General features: G+C 36.8%; 1 protein-coding gene across 7 annotated transcripts in view; it reads right to left on the bottom strand.

Moving 5' to 3' along the window:
- The window catches only part of COL11A1 (collagen type XI alpha 1 chain), a 164235-nt gene that overhangs the window by 78823 nt on the left and 65455 nt on the right, over positions 1-19957 (bottom strand). For all 7 annotated transcript variants that reach the window (XM_030033746.1, XM_030033747.2, XM_030033748.2 and 4 more), the window contains 14 exons: positions 19348-19431; positions 19038-19094; positions 14894-14947; positions 13434-13487; positions 13266-13319; positions 12618-12671; positions 8780-8833; positions 8623-8667; positions 7209-7262; positions 7076-7120; positions 6582-6635; positions 6072-6116; positions 4638-4691; positions 1367-1411 (listed from right to left, as the gene is read on the bottom strand). In XM_030033746.1, the coding sequence (XP_029889606.1) occupies positions 1367-1411; positions 4638-4691; positions 6072-6116; positions 6582-6635; positions 7076-7120; positions 7209-7262; positions 8623-8667; positions 8780-8833; positions 12618-12671; positions 13266-13319; positions 13434-13487; positions 14894-14947; positions 19038-19094; positions 19348-19431 (753 nt within the window). The remainder of the gene's footprint in view (positions 1-1366; positions 1412-4637; positions 4692-6071; positions 6117-6581; positions 6636-7075; positions 7121-7208; positions 7263-8622; positions 8668-8779; positions 8834-12617; positions 12672-13265; positions 13320-13433; positions 13488-14893; positions 14948-19037; positions 19095-19347; positions 19432-19957) is intronic.

Here is a 19957-nt window from a genome sequence, read left to right as displayed (position 1 = left end):
TTATCTGAAACAATGGTAATTGGAAAACGTAACAAACAAACAAACAAACAAAAAGATGCCAATTAGAAACCAGTGGTGTCTTACTGGAGAAAATTTATGAGTTAATTATGATGATGATGCAAGTCAAAAGTAGAGACTAAAATAATGATAATAATAAAAATCATAGTCTTTAAAAAAAAAAGAGATTCCAAACCTGAAAGCTAAAAGGCTCATGGTGCTATCAATACTGACTGGTGTCTGGATGCTGTTATTTATGGTTTGCTGAGCATTTTAAAGATGCTTAACTTCGATACTATGCAATCTGATGGTAGTGTCTAAAGAAACTGAGTTCTGTAAACAGTGGAAGTAAGGAAGCCTGGAAACATACATATCTGTGTCTGAGGCTGAGCTGCTTTATTGATACTCCTATGCCTGAGATGGACAGATAACAAAATCTTTCCCTAATGGGTCCATTGATAAGGTCTTTTTCCCCTTTCTGTCTTTTCACAAAATCTTTAGACTGTTAACATCTCTGAGAAATAAAATTTTCAATCAAATTTGGCTGAAATTGATCAGTAAATTTAAAAGACATAAGGAAAAACTGACAGATGGTCACACACCTGTACATTAAAAAACATAAATGCTCTGTGTAAACTTTATTTTCTTAAGAATTCAAGATAAAATCTACAAGCCTCTAACAGATAAGAACATTTTGGACAAATAGTAATATGCTGCTGTCAGTGGAATTGTACTTTCTGAAATGTCCTATTCATTCATTCATTCATTCATTCATCCTACTTATTCAGAATACAACCTTTTAGTATTGCTACTGAAATCAGTACCACAACTGAAACTGATTTCAGGTGCTATAAAGGGTGATATTCTAGATAAATAAGGGTCAATATTGAGCAAGCAGAACACTTTAAAGAGCCCCAAGACCCTTCATTTCTTCATAAAGAAATAAAGAAATTACTTTTCACTGTCACTGACTTGAAGGTGACCTAGAAAATACAAGGTATATGCATGCATTTGTAAATCTTAAAAAAACGAGGTTCTGAAGAACCCTAGTGGGTACTTTATACAATGGAATTGTAAACTCAAACTATTTGCAAGTTACTTTTATGAAATGTATGCAACTTTTATTGATTGCCATTCTGTCAACTCCACAATCAGTTTTACTTTAAAAGAGTAATCTCTATATTGTTTAGAATCTCTATAATATTTAGAATATAATATGTTTGTCTGCACACAGAGGCTTTGAAAGTGTGATGGGTTTTCTATTATCTTCCTAAATAGTTCTTGGAGAAACAAATGTGTCATAAAGCTGAAAAACTGCCAAAGGTTTTCTTGAAAGCTATGTAAATAAATGGAAAGTTTTAAAACTCACCAATGCACCTTTATCTCCAGACTGACCCTCTTTGCCAGGATGACCCTGATTTAAGAGAAATGTATCCGATTTGGAAAATACTCATTGTAGTGACATTGTATTATAAAAGCACAATTATTTAAACACTTGAATTTCAGGTCACTAATCACCCTTCTTCTGTGTTAGGGCACACACACACAAAACTTTGAGGAAAGATTTTCTTTTCAATACAAAGGAAAACCTGGACAATAGTTATGTTAATATTCATGTTTTCAGGAATATCCTGATTACCCTTTCTGTTAATGTTTCAGCAGTAAGAGGTTTTTCATGCAAAACACTCTCAAATTTGATTTTGAAACAAGCAGGGTGATTAATATTGCAGCATGAAGACATTCCTAAAATTATTTAAAATATTATGGAATTTATTGCAAAAGCCAACAGAAGGCTGATATAGTTTTAACATTCTATGTCTTTGTTTTAAACTGTGACTTGCTTTTAAAACAAAATATATTTACGTCTTAGTGTTTGTTCTATATCACTGATGTTAATACTGCAGCGCTCAAAACATTAACCGATCCATTGTTTTTCTTTCTTAGAAAATTTACACTAAAATGCTGCAAAATGTAAAGGCAATTTAATGAACTAAAGATTAATAGAAGATTATTGCTTATGTGAATCAGTCAGGAATCCTTTTTCTATTTATGTTCATCACTCTTATTAGAGGAGCACAGTAAATCTCTAGTTTTGCCAAGCATGTGGTCCCAAATATCATGTAGTCAGTTACTAAAACCATTAATGTGTAGGTGTCATTGACATCCCAAAATGTTTTCAGTGTGTCAAATATGATATGACTTTGATGTGGCTGTTATATGACAAAACCCTGGAGCTTATATTCAATCTTCTGGTCTTGGAAAACAGTTTAAAATATGTTCTCTATTAAAAGAATGATTAAAATAAAAAGTATTTGATACTTCCTTACCAGTGATTGTTAATTCTCCTTTAAAGAGTTTGTCTTATTAACATTGAATATTTGTTATTTGGTTTTTAAAACATATGTATGTCAGTTGTTTAGTCCTAATCTGCCAGAATATGCTTTCTTGTGCACAAAATTTTAAATCTCCATCCAGTATCAGAGGTCTCTATAACATTAAATGACTTCAAAAATGCTGCTATTAAAGAGCATATTTGTATCCCTTTAGATTTCCACTAATTCCAGTATAATATACCACTTTTAAAAATGTCTCACCTTCAAAATAGAAGGACATTTCCCCACATAGAAGTGAAATGAAATAGCTAGCAAGAATTTTCCTGATCTCCTGAAAAAATGGTCTTGAGCTTGCACTTGATCTTAACACAGATATCATAGGAGCAGTTACAAAGCTCATTGCAGTCAGGAAGGTACTGCTCATTACCTTCAATCACTAGTGTAATTCTGTGGTTGTAAATAGGTCTTGTCAATTCGAATGGACTTAGTTTAACCTGCCTCTCCTGCCCTTCTTCTGAACAAATCTACCTGTGCATGAGAGAGATAATTTTGGGTAGGTGTACTGGGTCTGGCTGGGGTGGAGTTAATTTTCTTCATAGCAGCCCATATGGTGCTGTGTTTTGGATTTGTGACTAAAACTGTGTTGGTAACACACCAGTGTTTTTGCTATTACTGAGCAGTGCTTGTACAGCATGGAGGTTTTCTCTTTGTCCCATTCTAACCCCTCAGTGAGTAGGCTGGGGGTGAGCAAGAAGCTGGGAGGGGACACAGCTGGGACAGCTGTCCCAAATTGACCAGAGGGATATTCCAGACCATATGATGTCATAGTCAGCAATAAAAGCTCAGGGAAAGGAGAAGGAAGGAGGGGACATTCACGGTTATGGTGTTTGTCTTCCCAAGTAAACCTTATGCGTGCTGAAGCCCAACTTTCCAGCAAGTGGCTAGCCATCTGCCTGCAGATTGGGGGTAGTGAATGAATTCCTTATTTTGCTCTGCTTGCGTGCGTAGCTTTGCTCCACTTATTAAGCTGTTGTTACCTCAACCAGTGAGTTTTCTTGCTTTTGATCTTCTGATTCTCTCCCCATCCCACTGTGGGAGGAGTGAGTGAGTGATGGGGTAGGTGCTTAGCTGCTGACTGGGATCAACCCACCACAGTAGGGATGTATATCAGCTACAGAGTTGTGCTAACACCTGATTATCTCTTACAGCATTTCCCCCCTGCTTTTAAGGTTTAACAAGATGCAAATTTTAAAATAATGTTTATGTTTAGAAATTAATATGCAGAAAAGGATAAGAGGGAAAGTTCAAATGTTTAGACAATGATTCAAGACATAGACTTCCAGCTGGACTATCATTGCATATTTAACGTTCTCCTTGAAAATGGTACTTTGGTGGGTAAAAGAGAGATTGTGAGAGCCCTGGGTACAGTTCTGTATTTGTAATATAAGCATCTATGCAGTGAAACCCCTGCAGTCAGTTCTGTTGTTCTTATCCTAGCAAAACCCTGCTGAAGGTCAGGTTTAAGAAATGCAGATTTAACCTAAAAGAAAAATTGCAAGGGAAAATGGCATGGGGAAGAGAGACATGGTCTGAGAACACACACTGACTGTCTAATGGCTCTTCATGGTGTAAAAAGATGATGGTTTTGATGCAAGAAAACTAGTGTATATGCATGTCATATTATGAACAATGATTTCATTTAAGTTTAATGCCTGAACTGTAAACAATGCTACTCAGGTGGTTATACTCTCTGTTCACGTGAGTGAATGCACCCTCAGAGCTAAGCTGAATTCCTTAGTGATCACAGGATTCTAAACCTTGGCTTAGGTCTGTCCCAGTGTAGACAATGAAAGAAGCAGCCCAAGTGTGTAATATGCATCTTAGGTCAGGAAGCAGAGAAAGATCTAGTCTATTCTATGTTTCCTCAGAGAACAAGTGGTGAGCATTTTTACAGATGATTTGCTTTACTATACTGACTTATTAGGACTACAGTGAAACAGCATCTGTCCCTTTGTGTGTCATTTAGGTTATTTACACATCCCTGCAGATGTTTCAGATGCATTTCATCACCTGGGACCACATTTTAAAAGCGCACAGCCATTTTTAGCAGCTGCTTCAAAAATGTAATACTCTTAGTTTTAACAGCTCAAATGATACAGGGGTTTTAGATGGATTTTATGTTGTTGCCAGCTAGGACTACCAGTGCTTTTACTCTCCGTTTTCTTTTTGCAATACAAGTATCCAGAAATATTTATTACTTGATAAAAGTATTTAAACATTCAAGGGATGAAATATTTGGTTACTTACAGGAGGCCCATCAGAACCAGGAAGGCCGGGAAGGCCAGGCTTGCCTTGAGGTCCCTAAATGCAGTAACAGAGTCACATCTTAAGAACAATAATGAACATTCTATCATTTGCTAGGATGATGGAGGATCATTCTTTCTGAGAACTATTATGCCTTAAACCAGGAAACTACCTTAAACCTTTTTAGTATTTTAAAACAACTGGCGAACCCACCCCAGGTGTAGAGTAGCTATAAGGAAAATAATAATAATTAAAAAAAAACCAGGAAAGAAAAAATAAAAAAAACCCCACCCATATCCAATACATTTGACTCTAAGAGCTAAGGATATAAAATGTAGTTATACCTAAATCCCTTGATATGGATATCAGGGATAAATCAAAAATATAACAAAACTAAACTAACAAAGATACTGTCGTACAATATGTAGTAAGCTCAAGGCCAGTTCTTACAATCTTTAGTCAACACAAATCACACATATTTTTCAATGAGATGCTTGCCTGAGAACAGGCTTCAGGAATTACCCCCTGAACATGCACACACACAACACAAGGTGGGGGACAATTCTCCAGCATACAAAATTACCTATTAATTAGAATTTCAGGAATAAAAGGATTCACCATATGAAAGAAACCAACAAGATCAAGAGGCAAAGAGTACGGGTTACAGAACTCCAGCACTCATAGCTGAAAGGCATGGTACATCTTTGTGAAAGCCTCTGGAATGTGCATATTGTGGACTTAGCCCATTTTGCTGGAATACTTCTGAGGCACACAGACAGGTAAAAAGCATGTATATTGTTAGCTAAAATCTCCTTCAATTTCTCCTAAAGTATATACTAAACAGTGAAGAGGAGCAAAATCAAAGAAGAATCAATAGAGCAGGAATTCAGCAAAAAGGGTAGAAAAGTAAAATTAGTGTAAAATTCAATAATGACATTTTTTAAAATTAACAGAGGACATGTTTCAAACCACAAGAATGTGTACAAACAGATCAGGAAAAAACCACCAAGTGACGCTACAGTATGCCAATTACACTGCAGAGTTATGTCAAAATATAATCCTTGAAAAAAGACCACAGAATCAGACTTGAGTAGGTAAAACACTGTTATAAAAAAGAGATTAATAAAAATAATTTTCACAGCTTGCTGTGAAATTAATTAACATACAGGTACACACTGCTTAATATTGTAGATGGGATTTTGAAGCTCATAACAGAAAAATAATCCAAAATAAAGGGAGGAAATTATGTTTGTGAAAAAGTGTATAAGAGAGGAAAGCCAGGCCTCCATTGGTTATTCATTTACTTGATGATTTCAGGAAAATCTGCTAATTTTTACATCTTAGGTTACTATTCTGTAAAACATAGCAACGCCGTTAAGCACATAAGCAAGGTTGTTGCACAGAACTGTGAAATACCAGAATAATGCTGTAACTTACTTTTTCACCAGGAGGTCCAATAGGACCTTGCGGACCAGGAAGCCCCTATTAAAAAGAAACCAGTGTGAGAAACCAGGGAGAACAATATACATACATTCACCCTACTAAAGGTCCCTCATTAATCTGTTTAAACACACTGGTAAACATAAGTGGCCTTTTTTCCCTCCTTACGAGTTAGATCAGGAGTTTTGTGTGAGCCTTTTGCACAAGCCACTATTCTGGCAGTAGGTCTGTAACAAGATCCTATTCAGAAACCTCCTCCAGGTGTGGCCGTTCCTGCTGCATTCCAGGAACACTGAATGAGTCATTTTTCTCCTGAATGAAAAATCCCTCTGAAAGCTTACTTGAAAACTCTGCTCCCACTGCCCTCGGCACATTTGCAGCATTATTTATAAAATCCTTGAAGCTTTATCAGTTTTGCACATGAAAAGCTAACCTTTTAGTAATTTCCATTTATTCAACATTTGCTGCACATTGCATCGTATTTATTGGGAGTTATTTTACACTTACTTGTGGGCCTGGAATTCCTTGCTGACCAGGAGGTCCTGGTTCCCCTTGAGGACCCTACCATGCAAAAAAATACCAGCGCATTAGGTTTGCATTTCTGCACCACAGATCTTCATTGTCAGGACTAAAAGGAATACAAACTCATCTTTGTTCCTCCCTCTTTAAAGGTTACTACCAACTTTCTATCCAGTATGATATTTTTTCATGTTAATGAATATCATGGCCTTTTATTTAATACACAATAACAGCCCACACATAGGACCTAAGCACTGGAGTCCATGGTGCTAAAGGAGCTTGAGAGAAAGCATGATTAGGCCTTTTGGCTGAAGACTATGTAACAGAAGGCTTCTCTTTTCTATGTAAAATCATGACGAATCTGAATATTTTGACAGAAAAGTTTAATTAAATGGAAGGGATGGCATAGTGGCAGGGATAAGAGAATGTGGAAAGGATTCTTAGAATCCACTCCCTTTTTAATTCCCCGCTCACTTACTCACCATGTTTCCTTTTGGGCCTGAAGGTCCATCAACACCTGCAATGCCCTACAACAAACAATATAAACATGAGCAACTTTCAGTGGACTTCCATTTTTCTTCTGGAAACTGCAAATACAAAACAGTTCATACGTACAGGTTGTCCAGGGGGACCAGGTGTACCTCTGGGGCCCAGTAATCCCCGTGGACCCTGTAAGAGAAGCAACACTTATTAACACCTGCATGATTATTTCTGGACAGAGAGGCCCAGGAGCAGGACTGGGCAAGGAATGTAATAAGGAGTAGGAAGGATGAAGGGAAGACAGGATGGAGGTTGAGGGAGAAAGAAAGAAAGGAAGAAAGGAAAAAATTCACTGATAACAGATTCTCCTGAAGGCCACCATACATCTGAACAGGATGTCAGTGGAACGGCAAGCTTTGATTTAGCCGCTGTATAGTCATTTCAGAGAAAGGTAGGAGATAACTAGTTATATTTCCTGGTGCAGAACATTGGCACAGCATCTTCCACTAAAGTTTCAGCTGTGTCTTGCCTGAAGGTCTGACCTGAGTAGTAGCATACATGTTTGTATTCCTGTCTTTAGAAAACATGATGGTCTGTCATACTCTATATTACTATTCTAAGTGTAAAACAGTGCTTTTATCTGTAGTAAAGATCTAATAAAGAATTAAAAATTACTAATACTTTTTTTTATAATAAATGCAAGGCATTCTGGAAACCAAAATCAGGTTTGTTCCTCTTGCCCCTAAAAAATTCCACAAAAGACCAAGGGCTATTGTCCTAAATAAGGCAAGCAAGATTTGGTCTATAACATAATCTTTTGGATTTATACTATGTAAATGAATATTAGTTTTCATCATGTGTGTCATCATTCATGTCATGCTGCTAAAGTAGGCAGGACTGAGTCTCCAGTCTCCTCATGTATGATACAGTCACAAATCACTAAGACTCTGATGCTGTAGCAACTTCTTCCCACTTTGTGAATAGGCAGCAGTATATCATACATTTAGGGTAAAACTCCCCTTTCTGAGGCTTGATTTCTTGCCTGCAATGCAGAACTCTGCTCTGCAGTGACAGCACCTGCAGAATTCCAACTGACAGCAGTGGAAATTCTGTATGTGAAACAAGTGTAAAAATACACAATGAAGCACAGTAGTGTGGAAAAAGAGGAGAAGCCAGGCCTCATTTTCTAATAAATAACTGTTTCGAAAACATTTTCAAAGCAACATGGACTTGGTTATATTCTTATGTATCAAGGACTGCAGTGACTGATTTTACACAATAAGATAAGAAATAGCCTTTGTGTTTCTGGAAGTTGTGTATATTTGGCTGGATTTGTCCCTGACTTAATTCTAATGCTGTAATTAGTGTTTCACCCCTAACAAAACTGTTCATTTGTTTGCTTTTCAGCCAGAATCATGCTTTTCTCTATATACACACACATGCAGTAATTTGTATACCTGGAATTCAGAACAGTTCAAGAGAAAGGAAAAAAATCTGAGAGTGACTTTTGTTTGTAACAGAAACAGAAAAATAAGAAAGCATTGCTTACAGCTTCACCTGGGAGACCTCTTGGTCCAACTTCCCCATCTTCTCCCTGTTTTTGTACAAAGGGAATAGAAGTTTTAGAAAAAAAGAACATGTATCATGACCATATTCCCATTACATGAGGATTGACTCCAGATTTTACTGTGTAAATAGCAACTTACTCTTGATCCATCTTCACCAGGTAAGCCAGGAGGTCCCTGTGGGCCACGGTCTCCCTGTAGAATGAGGGAAGTCATTAAAATAATACATCTGTTGCTGGAAATAATAATGGACGGGAAGGGAAATGAAAACAAATGTGTTAGCTGATGTCTGATGTGTCAAAACATGTCTTGACACAATAATACAAATCTGTAGGTTATAGTACTCAGTAAAGGCTTTTATAACATTGGTATCAAAACAAATGAACATTATTGAAACAATGAACTATTTGTGTTCGTAAAATTTCACTCTGTAACTGTTCTTGGCCCCAGAACATGCACAAACTACTGCTACAAAAGGCAGTTACCCACATTTTCTTTTGTCTCATTGGCACCTTCCCCCTCCCCCTACACAATGTATTACTGTCACTAAAATAAGGCATGTGTACTGCGGTCAGAAGTAAATAAACCAATTGCTGGGCCCTGGAAAACACATAGTGAAGTTCACTAACCACCTTTCAGAACCACGCACCCTGGCACCAGTCATTGAGAGCCTTGGGACTGATTTGTCTGAGGCTTTGGAAGGCAGCCAGACTTCTACACTTCCCCTCAGACCTTGGGGCTTTTCAAGTCTATATATGCAGATCCTCAGTAGATTCTGGACCACACTTTTAGGATTTATTTTTCTTTCCCCATTTCTAAAGAGAACTAGTGAGCTACATAGCTCAAACACCACTGACTGACCTCTTTCTGGGCAGCAGGTTTTTAGACTGTAGCTTCCTTCTGGCATTGGACAACAACCAAGTATTCATGCTGTTTTCCTTAATTTTATCAGTGTCGCCAAGGAGCCTGACCACTGCTGTGGATCCTAGCAGAGATATATGGAGTCAGTCTTTAGTGGCTCCATTCTTTACTCTTTTCAAACTTTCCTAGGGAATTTTAGGTAACTTGCTTTCTTACTCCAGATATCTAATATTAGGGATGTCAGGATTTTATTCTACTGCCTTTCTGTTCTCTGTAAGTTGGAGTTGTCATAGGAGAGAAAATGAAATGCTATGAACTGCACTTTCATACCTGTAAGATGAATTAATACAGCGGTTTCTATATTTTGCTAAGTTTTGGAACTACTCAACGTGATCTGCTGCTAGAGCATGTGTTTTTCTACATGCTAAATGACACTCCTGAAAGATGACATATAAGACACATGATCTATGCTCTGGCTTCCAATTAATATCCAGGTGAAGACTGACTTAAGCTTTCAAATATTGAAATAGTTCATCCCCTCAAGGGCTACTCTTCTTGTCTTGCAATCACATGGCACATGGAGTTAGATTAGGAGCTTGTCTTCAGTGTGCTGGTATTGTCATGCAGTAAGAACAAAACTTCCTATCATTATCAGCATTCTCAGTTCTTCAATTCTCTAATACTTTCCTTCAAATGTTCTGTTAAAGCCTGATTTTTTTCCCTTAGTGTCATGGTTTAACCCCAGCCAGCAACTAAGCACCGTGCAGCCACTCACTCGCTTCCCCCCCACCCAGTGGGACAGGGGAGAGAATCAGGAAAAAAAGGTAAGACTCGTGGGCTGAGATAAGAACAGTTTAATTGAACAGAAAGGAAGAAAATAATAATGATAATAATAATAACAATAATAAAATGGCAATAATAATAATAAAAGGATTGTAATATACAAAACAAGTGATGCACAATGCAACTGCTCACCACTTGCTGACCAATGCCTAGTCAGTTCCCGAGCAGCAATTCTCCCCACCCTGCCCCTCCCCTTTCCCCAGCCAATTTCCCCCTGGTTTATATACTAGGCATGACATCACATGGTATGGAATATTCCTTTGGCCATTTTGGGTCAGCTGTCCTGGCTGCGTCCCTGCCCAGCTTCTTGTGCCCCTCCAGCCTTCTTGCTGGCTGGGCATGAGAAGCTGAAAAATCCTTGACTTAGTATAAACACTACTTAGCAATGACTAAAAAGATAAGTGTGTTATCAACATTCTTCTCATATTAAATCCAAAACATAACACTATACCAGCTACTAGACAGAAAATTAACTCTATCCCAGCCCAAACCAGGACACTTAGACCTTTTGTTTTAGTGTATACTGTCTTGCTTTTATACTGGAGAAGGGTTATGCATCTAGTAAATCTAAATAAGAAAAGTTCAAAATTTTTGATGGAGGCATAATCTCAGAGAGACATCCAACTTGCCACTCATAGTTCAAATATGACTAATTCTAAAAGTAGTCCTAAAGCTTCTACTCTAAAGTTATGGGTTTTCAACATCAATTATCTTACAGTTGAAACATAACTACCACAGAAAAAGTGTTTCTTTTGTCTTTCTGTGCTCTTTATTGCAAGCCAAAGAGAACTGACTATTTGCATTATATGCTGTCAGTATATATGAATCTGAAAAGCTACAGCTATCTGATCTGGCTTTGAATTGAGCTGCTTTCAGAAAGATCATAGTTTGTACTTTTACAGAAGATTTCCCTATGGAAAACACGAGAATGCAGTGATTTTTAAATAGTGGGATGAAAGAAATGATGAAAAGAAGTCATTATTTTCATTACTATTTTGCAAATTTCAACCCAAACTGATTCTTCTATTTTAGCTTTTTAAAATTTGTTTAGGAAATATGAAACAAATAGAATATTTGAAAAAAAAAAAAAATTTAACTTCTTCATGACTTGGAAGGTCCCACAGACAGACAATTCTAGTATTCCAGGTTGGAAAGCAGACACACATTCCCTGACTGAACCAATTTCTACTCAGCCTTCAACAAGTGTAGTGGCAAGAGCTTAATGTCTAGCCCCCTCTGCTGGTCACCTGCCAATCAAGCTGGATTTCAATTACGTGATGCACTGATTGCTTTACACTCTAAGAAAAAGGGGATGATGAAAGAGGATCAAGACATTTCTGTATGACACTAGAAGTTCTTTTCCTACTGCAAACAGAACTCAAAAGAGTATCCTTAGATGCTATTACAAAGAACTACATCACAGGCCAGTAGCCAACACAGTTGAGATTTTCTGGGAAGCAGAAGGGTGAAAGCTATAATCATTCCTTGGTCATCAAGCTTTAGTACATATGGGAATGGTTCTGCTGACATTCCCACACACTGTTTCTTTTGTTGGTGCATTGCACTTACCAGGACAACAATAAAGGGGGGTACATTCAGTAGAGTATGTTGTTACTAGCATCTACATTAGGGGTATAATTTCAAGCAGAAATCCCCTGCTGTGATTATTTCTACACTTTGTAGGGAAAGATGCAGTCTCATCCTATAGATTGGTATGACATAAGGAGCAAGAACATTAGTTGTTTTAAATATTAATTCGTTTTCCTAACTTATCTGACCTGACTCTGATCTTTCTTTAAGCTGCAGTTGTTGGAATAAGCCATACTAAACAATTCAGTTTGCAATTCAAATATTCAAATGCATTTTTTGAGCGAGCTTTTCAGCAGGTTAAAATCTGTGATGCTCCTGACACAGAAACTTCAAGCAAATTTCCTTTTCCTGTTACTATTTCCTTTAACAATCACTTTAAATCCAACAGGCAAATTCCTTAAATAAGAAAAATTAGAGGAAAACCTAGCTGAAGATGTGAACTGAATTGTGAAAATATATTTAAATCATTAATATATATATATGAATTGCTGTCTGTTGATTGATATTACTAAAATGTTTCATGAGGAATATATTACCAGCCAATACAGATATTACTCTGTTGCATGAAAAGCTGACATTCTCTTTTAACTTTCCCCATAGTCCTTAGTGCTATTCTTAATGAATAGTGCATTATTTCTGTGTCAGTATCAATTTGTTGTTGTATAAATATACATGTTTTTCTTACCCTGTTACCTTTGTCACCAGGGAGTCCAGGAAGACCATCAAATCCTCTGTCACCCTAGGAAAGAAGAAATCACAGCTTTAGTAAATGACTATTACATTCTGTATTACTCTGAATAAACTGTGCTTTGCCTCTGAAAGTTAATTTCTACCCTTCCTTATATGTACACTTTTGTTATTGAATGAAACACATGAAGGGGAGCACATAGATCAAATTCACAAAATTTGTTTCTATGCATTAAAGCAAGAGAAGATGCCACACCAACTTTTTCACTGTGCTGCAGTTATGCTATTTATAAAAAGAAGTCTACATTGAAATGAAAAGCTTTATTCTAGCTGCACTTTGCTGTTGCAAAACTGACTTTACTATTACTGATACTCTGTAACTAGAAACTGACTCAGAGAGATAGGAATCATGCCCCAAGAATCAAGTTACTTCAATGTCAGACTACTAGCCATTACCATTAATTACCATATTTTAAATGGATGATTCATTCTCAGCTCTTGCATCTGACCGAGCTATCTGAAACCTCAGTATTTTCACTTGAAAGAAGAATTTTGGGTTGGCCTGGAAGAAACTGTGGTACCTACATAAAATCTGTCTAGCCCATTCCAAGACTGAAATAAAGCCTTAGGTCTCATTATTATTTACCTTTGCTCCAGGTTCTCCTGGCATTCCTCTGGCACCATCGGCTCCAGGACGTCCCTGAAAAAACCCAAAGGGGCAAACATTTTAAAATGCAGTGGAATCAGTTAATATTTACAAATATTTAAATAGAAACTATTTACCCAGAGCAGGATTGATCCATATGCTACCTACCCTTTTGCCAGCTTTTCCACTTGGACCAGGTGCACCTTGAACACCACGAGGACCCTGAATTTAAAGAGTGTAATTCTTAGAATCACATGTATGTCAGCAAAAAGCTAGTTAAACATCTCAGCTCAAGAACCAGATAATATTTTTTTTTAACACAAAGCTGCATTTTTTCCCAGGAGATGGATTCTGGTTTCCAAATTCCCATTAGTTTTAAGAGAACATGGGCATCCAAACTGGCCTTAGCACTACCAATTTTAATGCTAGTTTTCATGAGATGACACTATACATGGCATAAGTGGTCCTTTTAACATAAAAGCTTCTTACATTATTTTCATGGCTTTGAAGACCTCAGTCTTGTGGTTTGAAAACCCTTCTTCCTCTCATGCCAAAATTATTTTAGTCACATAATAATTATTTGATGAAAACTAAAGAGTGCTTATTTCAGATCCCTAATTCATACACAAACGTGAGTTGTGCTGGTAAACACCTCACATGCTGTCTTCGCTTTACACAGCACAGTTTTAACTAGAGGGAGACCAAATTACCCCAAACTGCAAAGCCTAATTCCACTTTTCAAACACATGTAACTTTCACTGACAACTGCATGGGCATATGTGTCTGTGGAGGCTTTTTCATCCCCCATCCAAATGCATCTTCTTCAGGTGAAAATAGCAATGGTAAGGACTAGCCATCCAAAAATACTGAGTAGGAAGAGACAAAATACTAAAAATGTAAGTAAGCAAACTGGAAGACTGACTAGCTGTTCAGAGTGCTTTTTTGTTTAATTGCTTTATTTTTCTTCTGCAAATATCCATGTGGAGTTTTAAAACAGGCACTTAATAATGTAGCAAATCCATGATACCACTTGAGATCTGGCAAAAGCATTGTTCCAGAGACTCCTATCATGATTTCTCATGATTTCTTTAAGAATCCCCCATTACTTTTAGGTTTAAGCTGAAAGATTTCAATGGGTTTCAGTGCTCTTTAACATCACTGCACAGGAGCTGATATAATAGTAAGCTGAGAAGAAAAGCATGCACTGATTCCTAAAGAGTTATTCTTGCTATGTCACGTCTTTCCTGAAAATATCCTGTTTAATTACCAACTAAATTCAACCTCTCTCACCTTATGAGATTTGATAAGATCAGAGCCCAAGGTCATACAATTGCAGACTGATGTATGATTATTTAACAGAGAAAAGAGCCTGAAGTGACAATATTAAAACAAGTTTTCAAGTGATGACACTCTACATGTGATAATTATTCTTTGTTATATAAAAATTGTTACTTTCATATTTCAGAATGAACAATCAAGCTATTGCATTTAATGAGGATAGTACTGTAAAAGCTATTTTTCTTCAATTGCACATGGAAAGCATATCATTGATTGATTTCTTCTAAGTGATATGAATGGATTTTCTTAAAGATAAACTCATTCAAACATAACAGGCAATATTATTGTACCTGGGGACCTGGTTCACCACTTTCACCCTTAGCACCTGCTGCTCCAGGTCCACCCTTGATGAAAAAAAGCAAAACATATTGTTTAAATAAGCAAAAAACTCTTTAAATGAATAAGTTATTTTCTATTTCTATACAGTAATTACAGGGATAAAAAACAAACAATCCCCTCTTTATTAAGGTGTGTGAATTCACCATTTGAATCTGCAGATATACCCTGATATATCATTGTCTAGACACTGGGCCTAACTATGCCAAAAATCTTTCTATTAGCAAAGAAAACTCCAATTGATTTGCATGGGATCAAATATAACCCTTTGTTCTATATTAATATTTGAGAGCTAAAGATGAGCACAGTAAGAACATAAGCAAGGAAAACAGGAGTGCATCCGCTGTAGGGAAGGCAACAGAAATGAAAGCCACCTCTTTTTACGTTTATCTATTTCTGTTGTACAGAAAATAACGGTCTCAGAGTTCAGTCAAAAAATGACTACAGTCAATGAAAAATACGCTGTCTAATCTTGTCATGAACTTCAGCAATGTTTTAATCAAGTTTTTTGTGCATCTGGCCCTGAAGAAGTGGGAAAATCTATGTAACTGCATCTCTTTACTGTCATTAAATGATGAAGCAGATTTTCAGAGTAAGTTTTACTCATAAACAGACCTAAACCAGATCTTCATCCAGGGTAAGATACTGTACATGGAATCTGGGCAGAACTAGTCAAAGTAAGTTTGTGTTTTATTAATAGTGGTCTCACAAAAATAGACAAAACAAAACAGAAAATCTCAACATGCTCACATAGAATACAGGCTCAGGGAAGGAACATACTGGAGTTTACTATTATGAGCAAAAGAATTTTTGCATTTCTGATGTCTGAAACAGGTTGTGACCAAATGTATGTATTTAATATGAAACAAATCTTGCAGGCCTTAGAAAACTGATAATCCTCCTATATTCACCATAGTGACCATTCAAAGAAAGAAGTGGTCTCTTGGCTTGGCTTAGTGCTGAGTCTGGCATCCTGGAGTGGAAAGATTCCTACTGACCTTGCAGGTATTGTATCAAGTCCTAAGCAAATTGAAAATCAGATCCTGAGCTGGTACCAACAGTGGAGATAACAGTGGCTTTGGTAGGTGGTGACTGTCTGTTTGGGTTTCCCTGATGTAAGCTCTGCTTTTAATTAATATAAGTGATTACACTTAATATCTGTAGGCAGAAATTTATTTTTTATGCTATGTTAATTAAGCATGTGAACTCCAGACTCAGCTGAAGCTAGACTAGGGCTTTGACACTGCTATGTTTAAGACTTTTAATAACTGATATGTTTCTAAATGTGTCTTATTGGCTACTAACTTAATTTAACAAAATACAATTCATATTAAGAGTAAAAGCTCCGACTATTTCATTCTTAAAATAAGCTGGGCACACAAACAATTGACAGACCAAGAATCTGTAGCTGCTTCTGGAACTGTAGGCTGAAAATGTTGCCAGGTCAGAGAGCTGGATTTCTAGAGCCTCCTAGTGGCTTAGAAGCAAAAGAACTATTAATATTCATTTGGTGGACTTTGCATACAGAAATTCATGAAGGCTTTTAAAACATGAAAGCATGAGTATAAGGCCAGGTTATACCTCAGCTAAAGGTACACAGCCCAAATTATAGGTCATATTATACCAGTCTTTACAGATGTATTCCTTGCTTACAGCAGTTCTACAGTTATTTTGTCTGTACAGACTGAATCTTATCCTGCAGGTCTCTTGGTTCAAATACACTGCTGGAAATAGTGTATTAGTTTGTTCAATAGACCCAACATGTTTGACTCTTTGTAAGTATTGCATACCTAATCATGATCAATCAGGAGTCTGTGAGCCAAACTGCTTGGTAGCAACTATTTACTTTGGAAGAATCACTCTAGAAAAGAATTGCTTTTGTACAGGTCTGCTTAAAAATACAAGTCCAGTAATTTCAGTTTCTAAGGTCCAAGTGAGATTCTGGTGTGATATTTAGCTAAAATTCACCTGAGAACAGTAAATTTCATCTAGATAAAAAGACTGGGTTAATGAGACTAGCCACTTTGGAGCACAGCATAATCTGGAACAGATTTTTTGATGCTATATGAAGATGAGGCAAAGCACTACCAAGCCAACCGAGAATACAACTTACAACAGCTTTAGTATCACATAGCTTTCAAGAGTCACTGAAGAGAATGTTAAGCTGCTAGGATAAGGGAAGAACATGATCCAGAGTATTCCTTATGCTCCCTAAAATATTCCTTCCACAGTATGAAATTATCTTATGTTGCCCCGGGTTTTCTTTGTTAATAAAAGTGGTCACTGGAGTGAATAGCAACGAGAGTCATTGAGGCAACCTTTCAGTTGCATTGTACTGCTGTAGTTATACACAATGAAATGGACAGTAACCTGGCCAGTATTTTCTGTTGGTAATAGTAGGATGCTATACTCATGTTTGTCCATCTGCCTCTCCTGCTTTCCAACTAACAGACACTGTACATTAAGGAGGATGAGGATGAGAGGGAAAAAGAGGAGTTTGGAAGGGGAGGAATTGTTTGTTACTGTTCAGCTATGGGCTGTTGCTGAAGCATCAAATTAAAGAAGGAAAGAAGCGCAGAAGGGAAAGGAAACATATTTCTTATACTACAGTCCTACCACTTCTAAGTTATGACCAAATCTCCACATCTGGAATGAGTGGAAGGAAACTACTTTGGAGGAAAATGCTATTGCATTCTGAGGCAAGGAGAAAACTAGGTGGCCTCCAGCAACTTCTGTTCCTGTCTTCTATGTAGGCTGCTATAGTTGTGACTGGCATATCTCTGCAGTTACTTTTTCTTCACACAATAAACCAATAGGAACTTGCTTCATCCTTTTCTTCTGGTTACCCAGCAATCACTTGTTTTCACTTCTCAATAGCACAATTGTATTCTTGTCTCTGTTTTACAACTAGATGCTTGTCTGATCTAATGAAAAATGCTAACATCACTCTTTGCATTCATCACCATAATGACAATATAAATAAAAATTATGGCAGACATAGATCAAAATTTAAGAGGCCAAATATTTGCCAACCTAGCTGTGCCATCACAGTAGACAAAATAACAGTTTCCAAATTAAGTGGATCTTTCAAATATAGATGCTGTACTAACTGTAGAAGAGAATTTCACTCTACATCAGAAGATAAATACAATCACCTGGGAGAAAGTTAGAAAAGACTAGCCTTCTACAAAGCTTACAGTCTTGGCTGCAGCATTTTTTTATTTTGTATCATGGTACAGATGCTTTATAATAGCTTTTTGAAAGATGGTGAATGCTAAATTATGCCATTTAGTAGACTATTGAGTCTGAAAAGTATCCACTTCCTAAAAGAGGAAATTGCAATTGCAAGATTGTTCAGGTGGTTTTGGCTTGCTGAGATTCCTACCTGGTTTTATTCTTTCATTGTGAGTATTGTCCTTTTAAAGTGTTTGTAAGGATTACAGAAGCAAATGTATTTGTGATCAAAAAGTTGTTTCGCATGTCATTAGAAAAACTGTTTTGTTCTATGTATAGACTTTGTACAAATATTAAGCTTTTTTAACATCCACAGGGCCATTTTCCAGATCATTCGGTATTAGCAGTCAAGACAAATTCAGGACTTTTCAGGATTTTTTCAGGATTTTTTGTAAAAAAGTACAATTCTTTTAGAAATCTGTATGGCTTTTAATTGCTTATAGGAATGCCTCTTAAGAACTTTCCACACTCAGCTTAAATAGTGAGCCAAGGTCAGTCTTCACACTCTTGCTTTAGTATCTCCTTCTGTAGAGTTTCATATTTACCACAAGAAATTTTATAAATATTATTATGGAGATGACTGACTGTAGAGGCATATGTAATTATTTATGTAAAACTATTCTCTAGTTTTGTAAGTCTACCAGTGTGCTCTATCCAAACACCCCAAAATCTACAATAAAAAATGATTTAGTATTCAGGTTGCATTGCAGACCTTGAATAAGAATATACACTATGGCTTTAACTGTATCAGTTTCTTTTCAAGTAAAATAAGTACAAATACAGAGGTGTAGGCAAGGCCATAATGAGATCCATGGACTTGCGTTACTGTGTTCTTAAACCTGTGCCCCTGTTTTGTTTACATACCACAGGACCTGGTCTTCCAGTGAGTCCCATGGGACCAGGTGGACCTCTCATCGCAATCTGAGAAAACAAACAGAACAAAACAACAGGTATCAGGAAAAAGCTGCCAGCCAGCATACAAATTCTATATTAATACAATTTCATAATGCATTAGCAAATAGCCCCTATCATTGATTCAGTTGTCAATAAGGATAAGTACTGTGATGAGATGATGCTTAGAGCTCTTTACTTCACATCCTGCATGATATAAAATGGAAATTTTTTTGGATCTGTACCCGTGTGGCAGTTTTGTTTGCAGGCTCCTTGTGCTCACCCTAGCTTGCTGAAGAATAGCTTGTGCTTGAGCTTCCTGGGCTGAGATTGTTGGGCCCTTCTCACCATCTCCACCAAAGCGGAACTGCAAGTATCAAAACAAGAAAAGGATTCAGAATTTATCAAATTAAAATTATACTTGTTATTTGCTGCAACTGTGTAAACCACTTCAAAGACACAGGGTCTCAGTCTTTAGTTCATTCCATGAAGTTCAGAAGACTGCTGCATTGAGGCCACTGGATCCAGCATGAATACTAAATAATTGGTAATAGTTTAGAACTGAAGTGCAAATCTAATCCCTTATGAGCAAACATTTTCTTGATTTCATAGGATTTTGGTTTTCATTTTGTTTGCTGCTTTGTTTGTTTCAAAAAGAGGCCAAAATAGACTCTAATTGTCTGCAAAACCTCATTAAAAATATGTATCAAAATTAATTAATTCTCCCTCCATTAGTAGCTACACACAGAAAAATGCAATTCAATTTAAGGCAGACTTCAATTTGAAAAATGTTTGGTATCTAAAATGAAACAGTTTTGTGTCGTTTCTGACAATTTCAAAATAAATGACAGAATAAATTTAAGTACTCGTTCCTGCACTCCTGGACTGTTATT

The sequence above is a fragment of the Aquila chrysaetos genome, chromosome 12 (assembly GCF_900496995.4).
Source record: "Aquila chrysaetos chrysaetos chromosome 12, bAquChr1.4, whole genome shotgun sequence".
NCBI classification, from domain to species: Eukaryota; Metazoa; Chordata; class Aves; order Accipitriformes; family Accipitridae; genus Aquila; species Aquila chrysaetos.
This window is presented reverse-complemented; position numbering and strand designations above follow the sequence as displayed.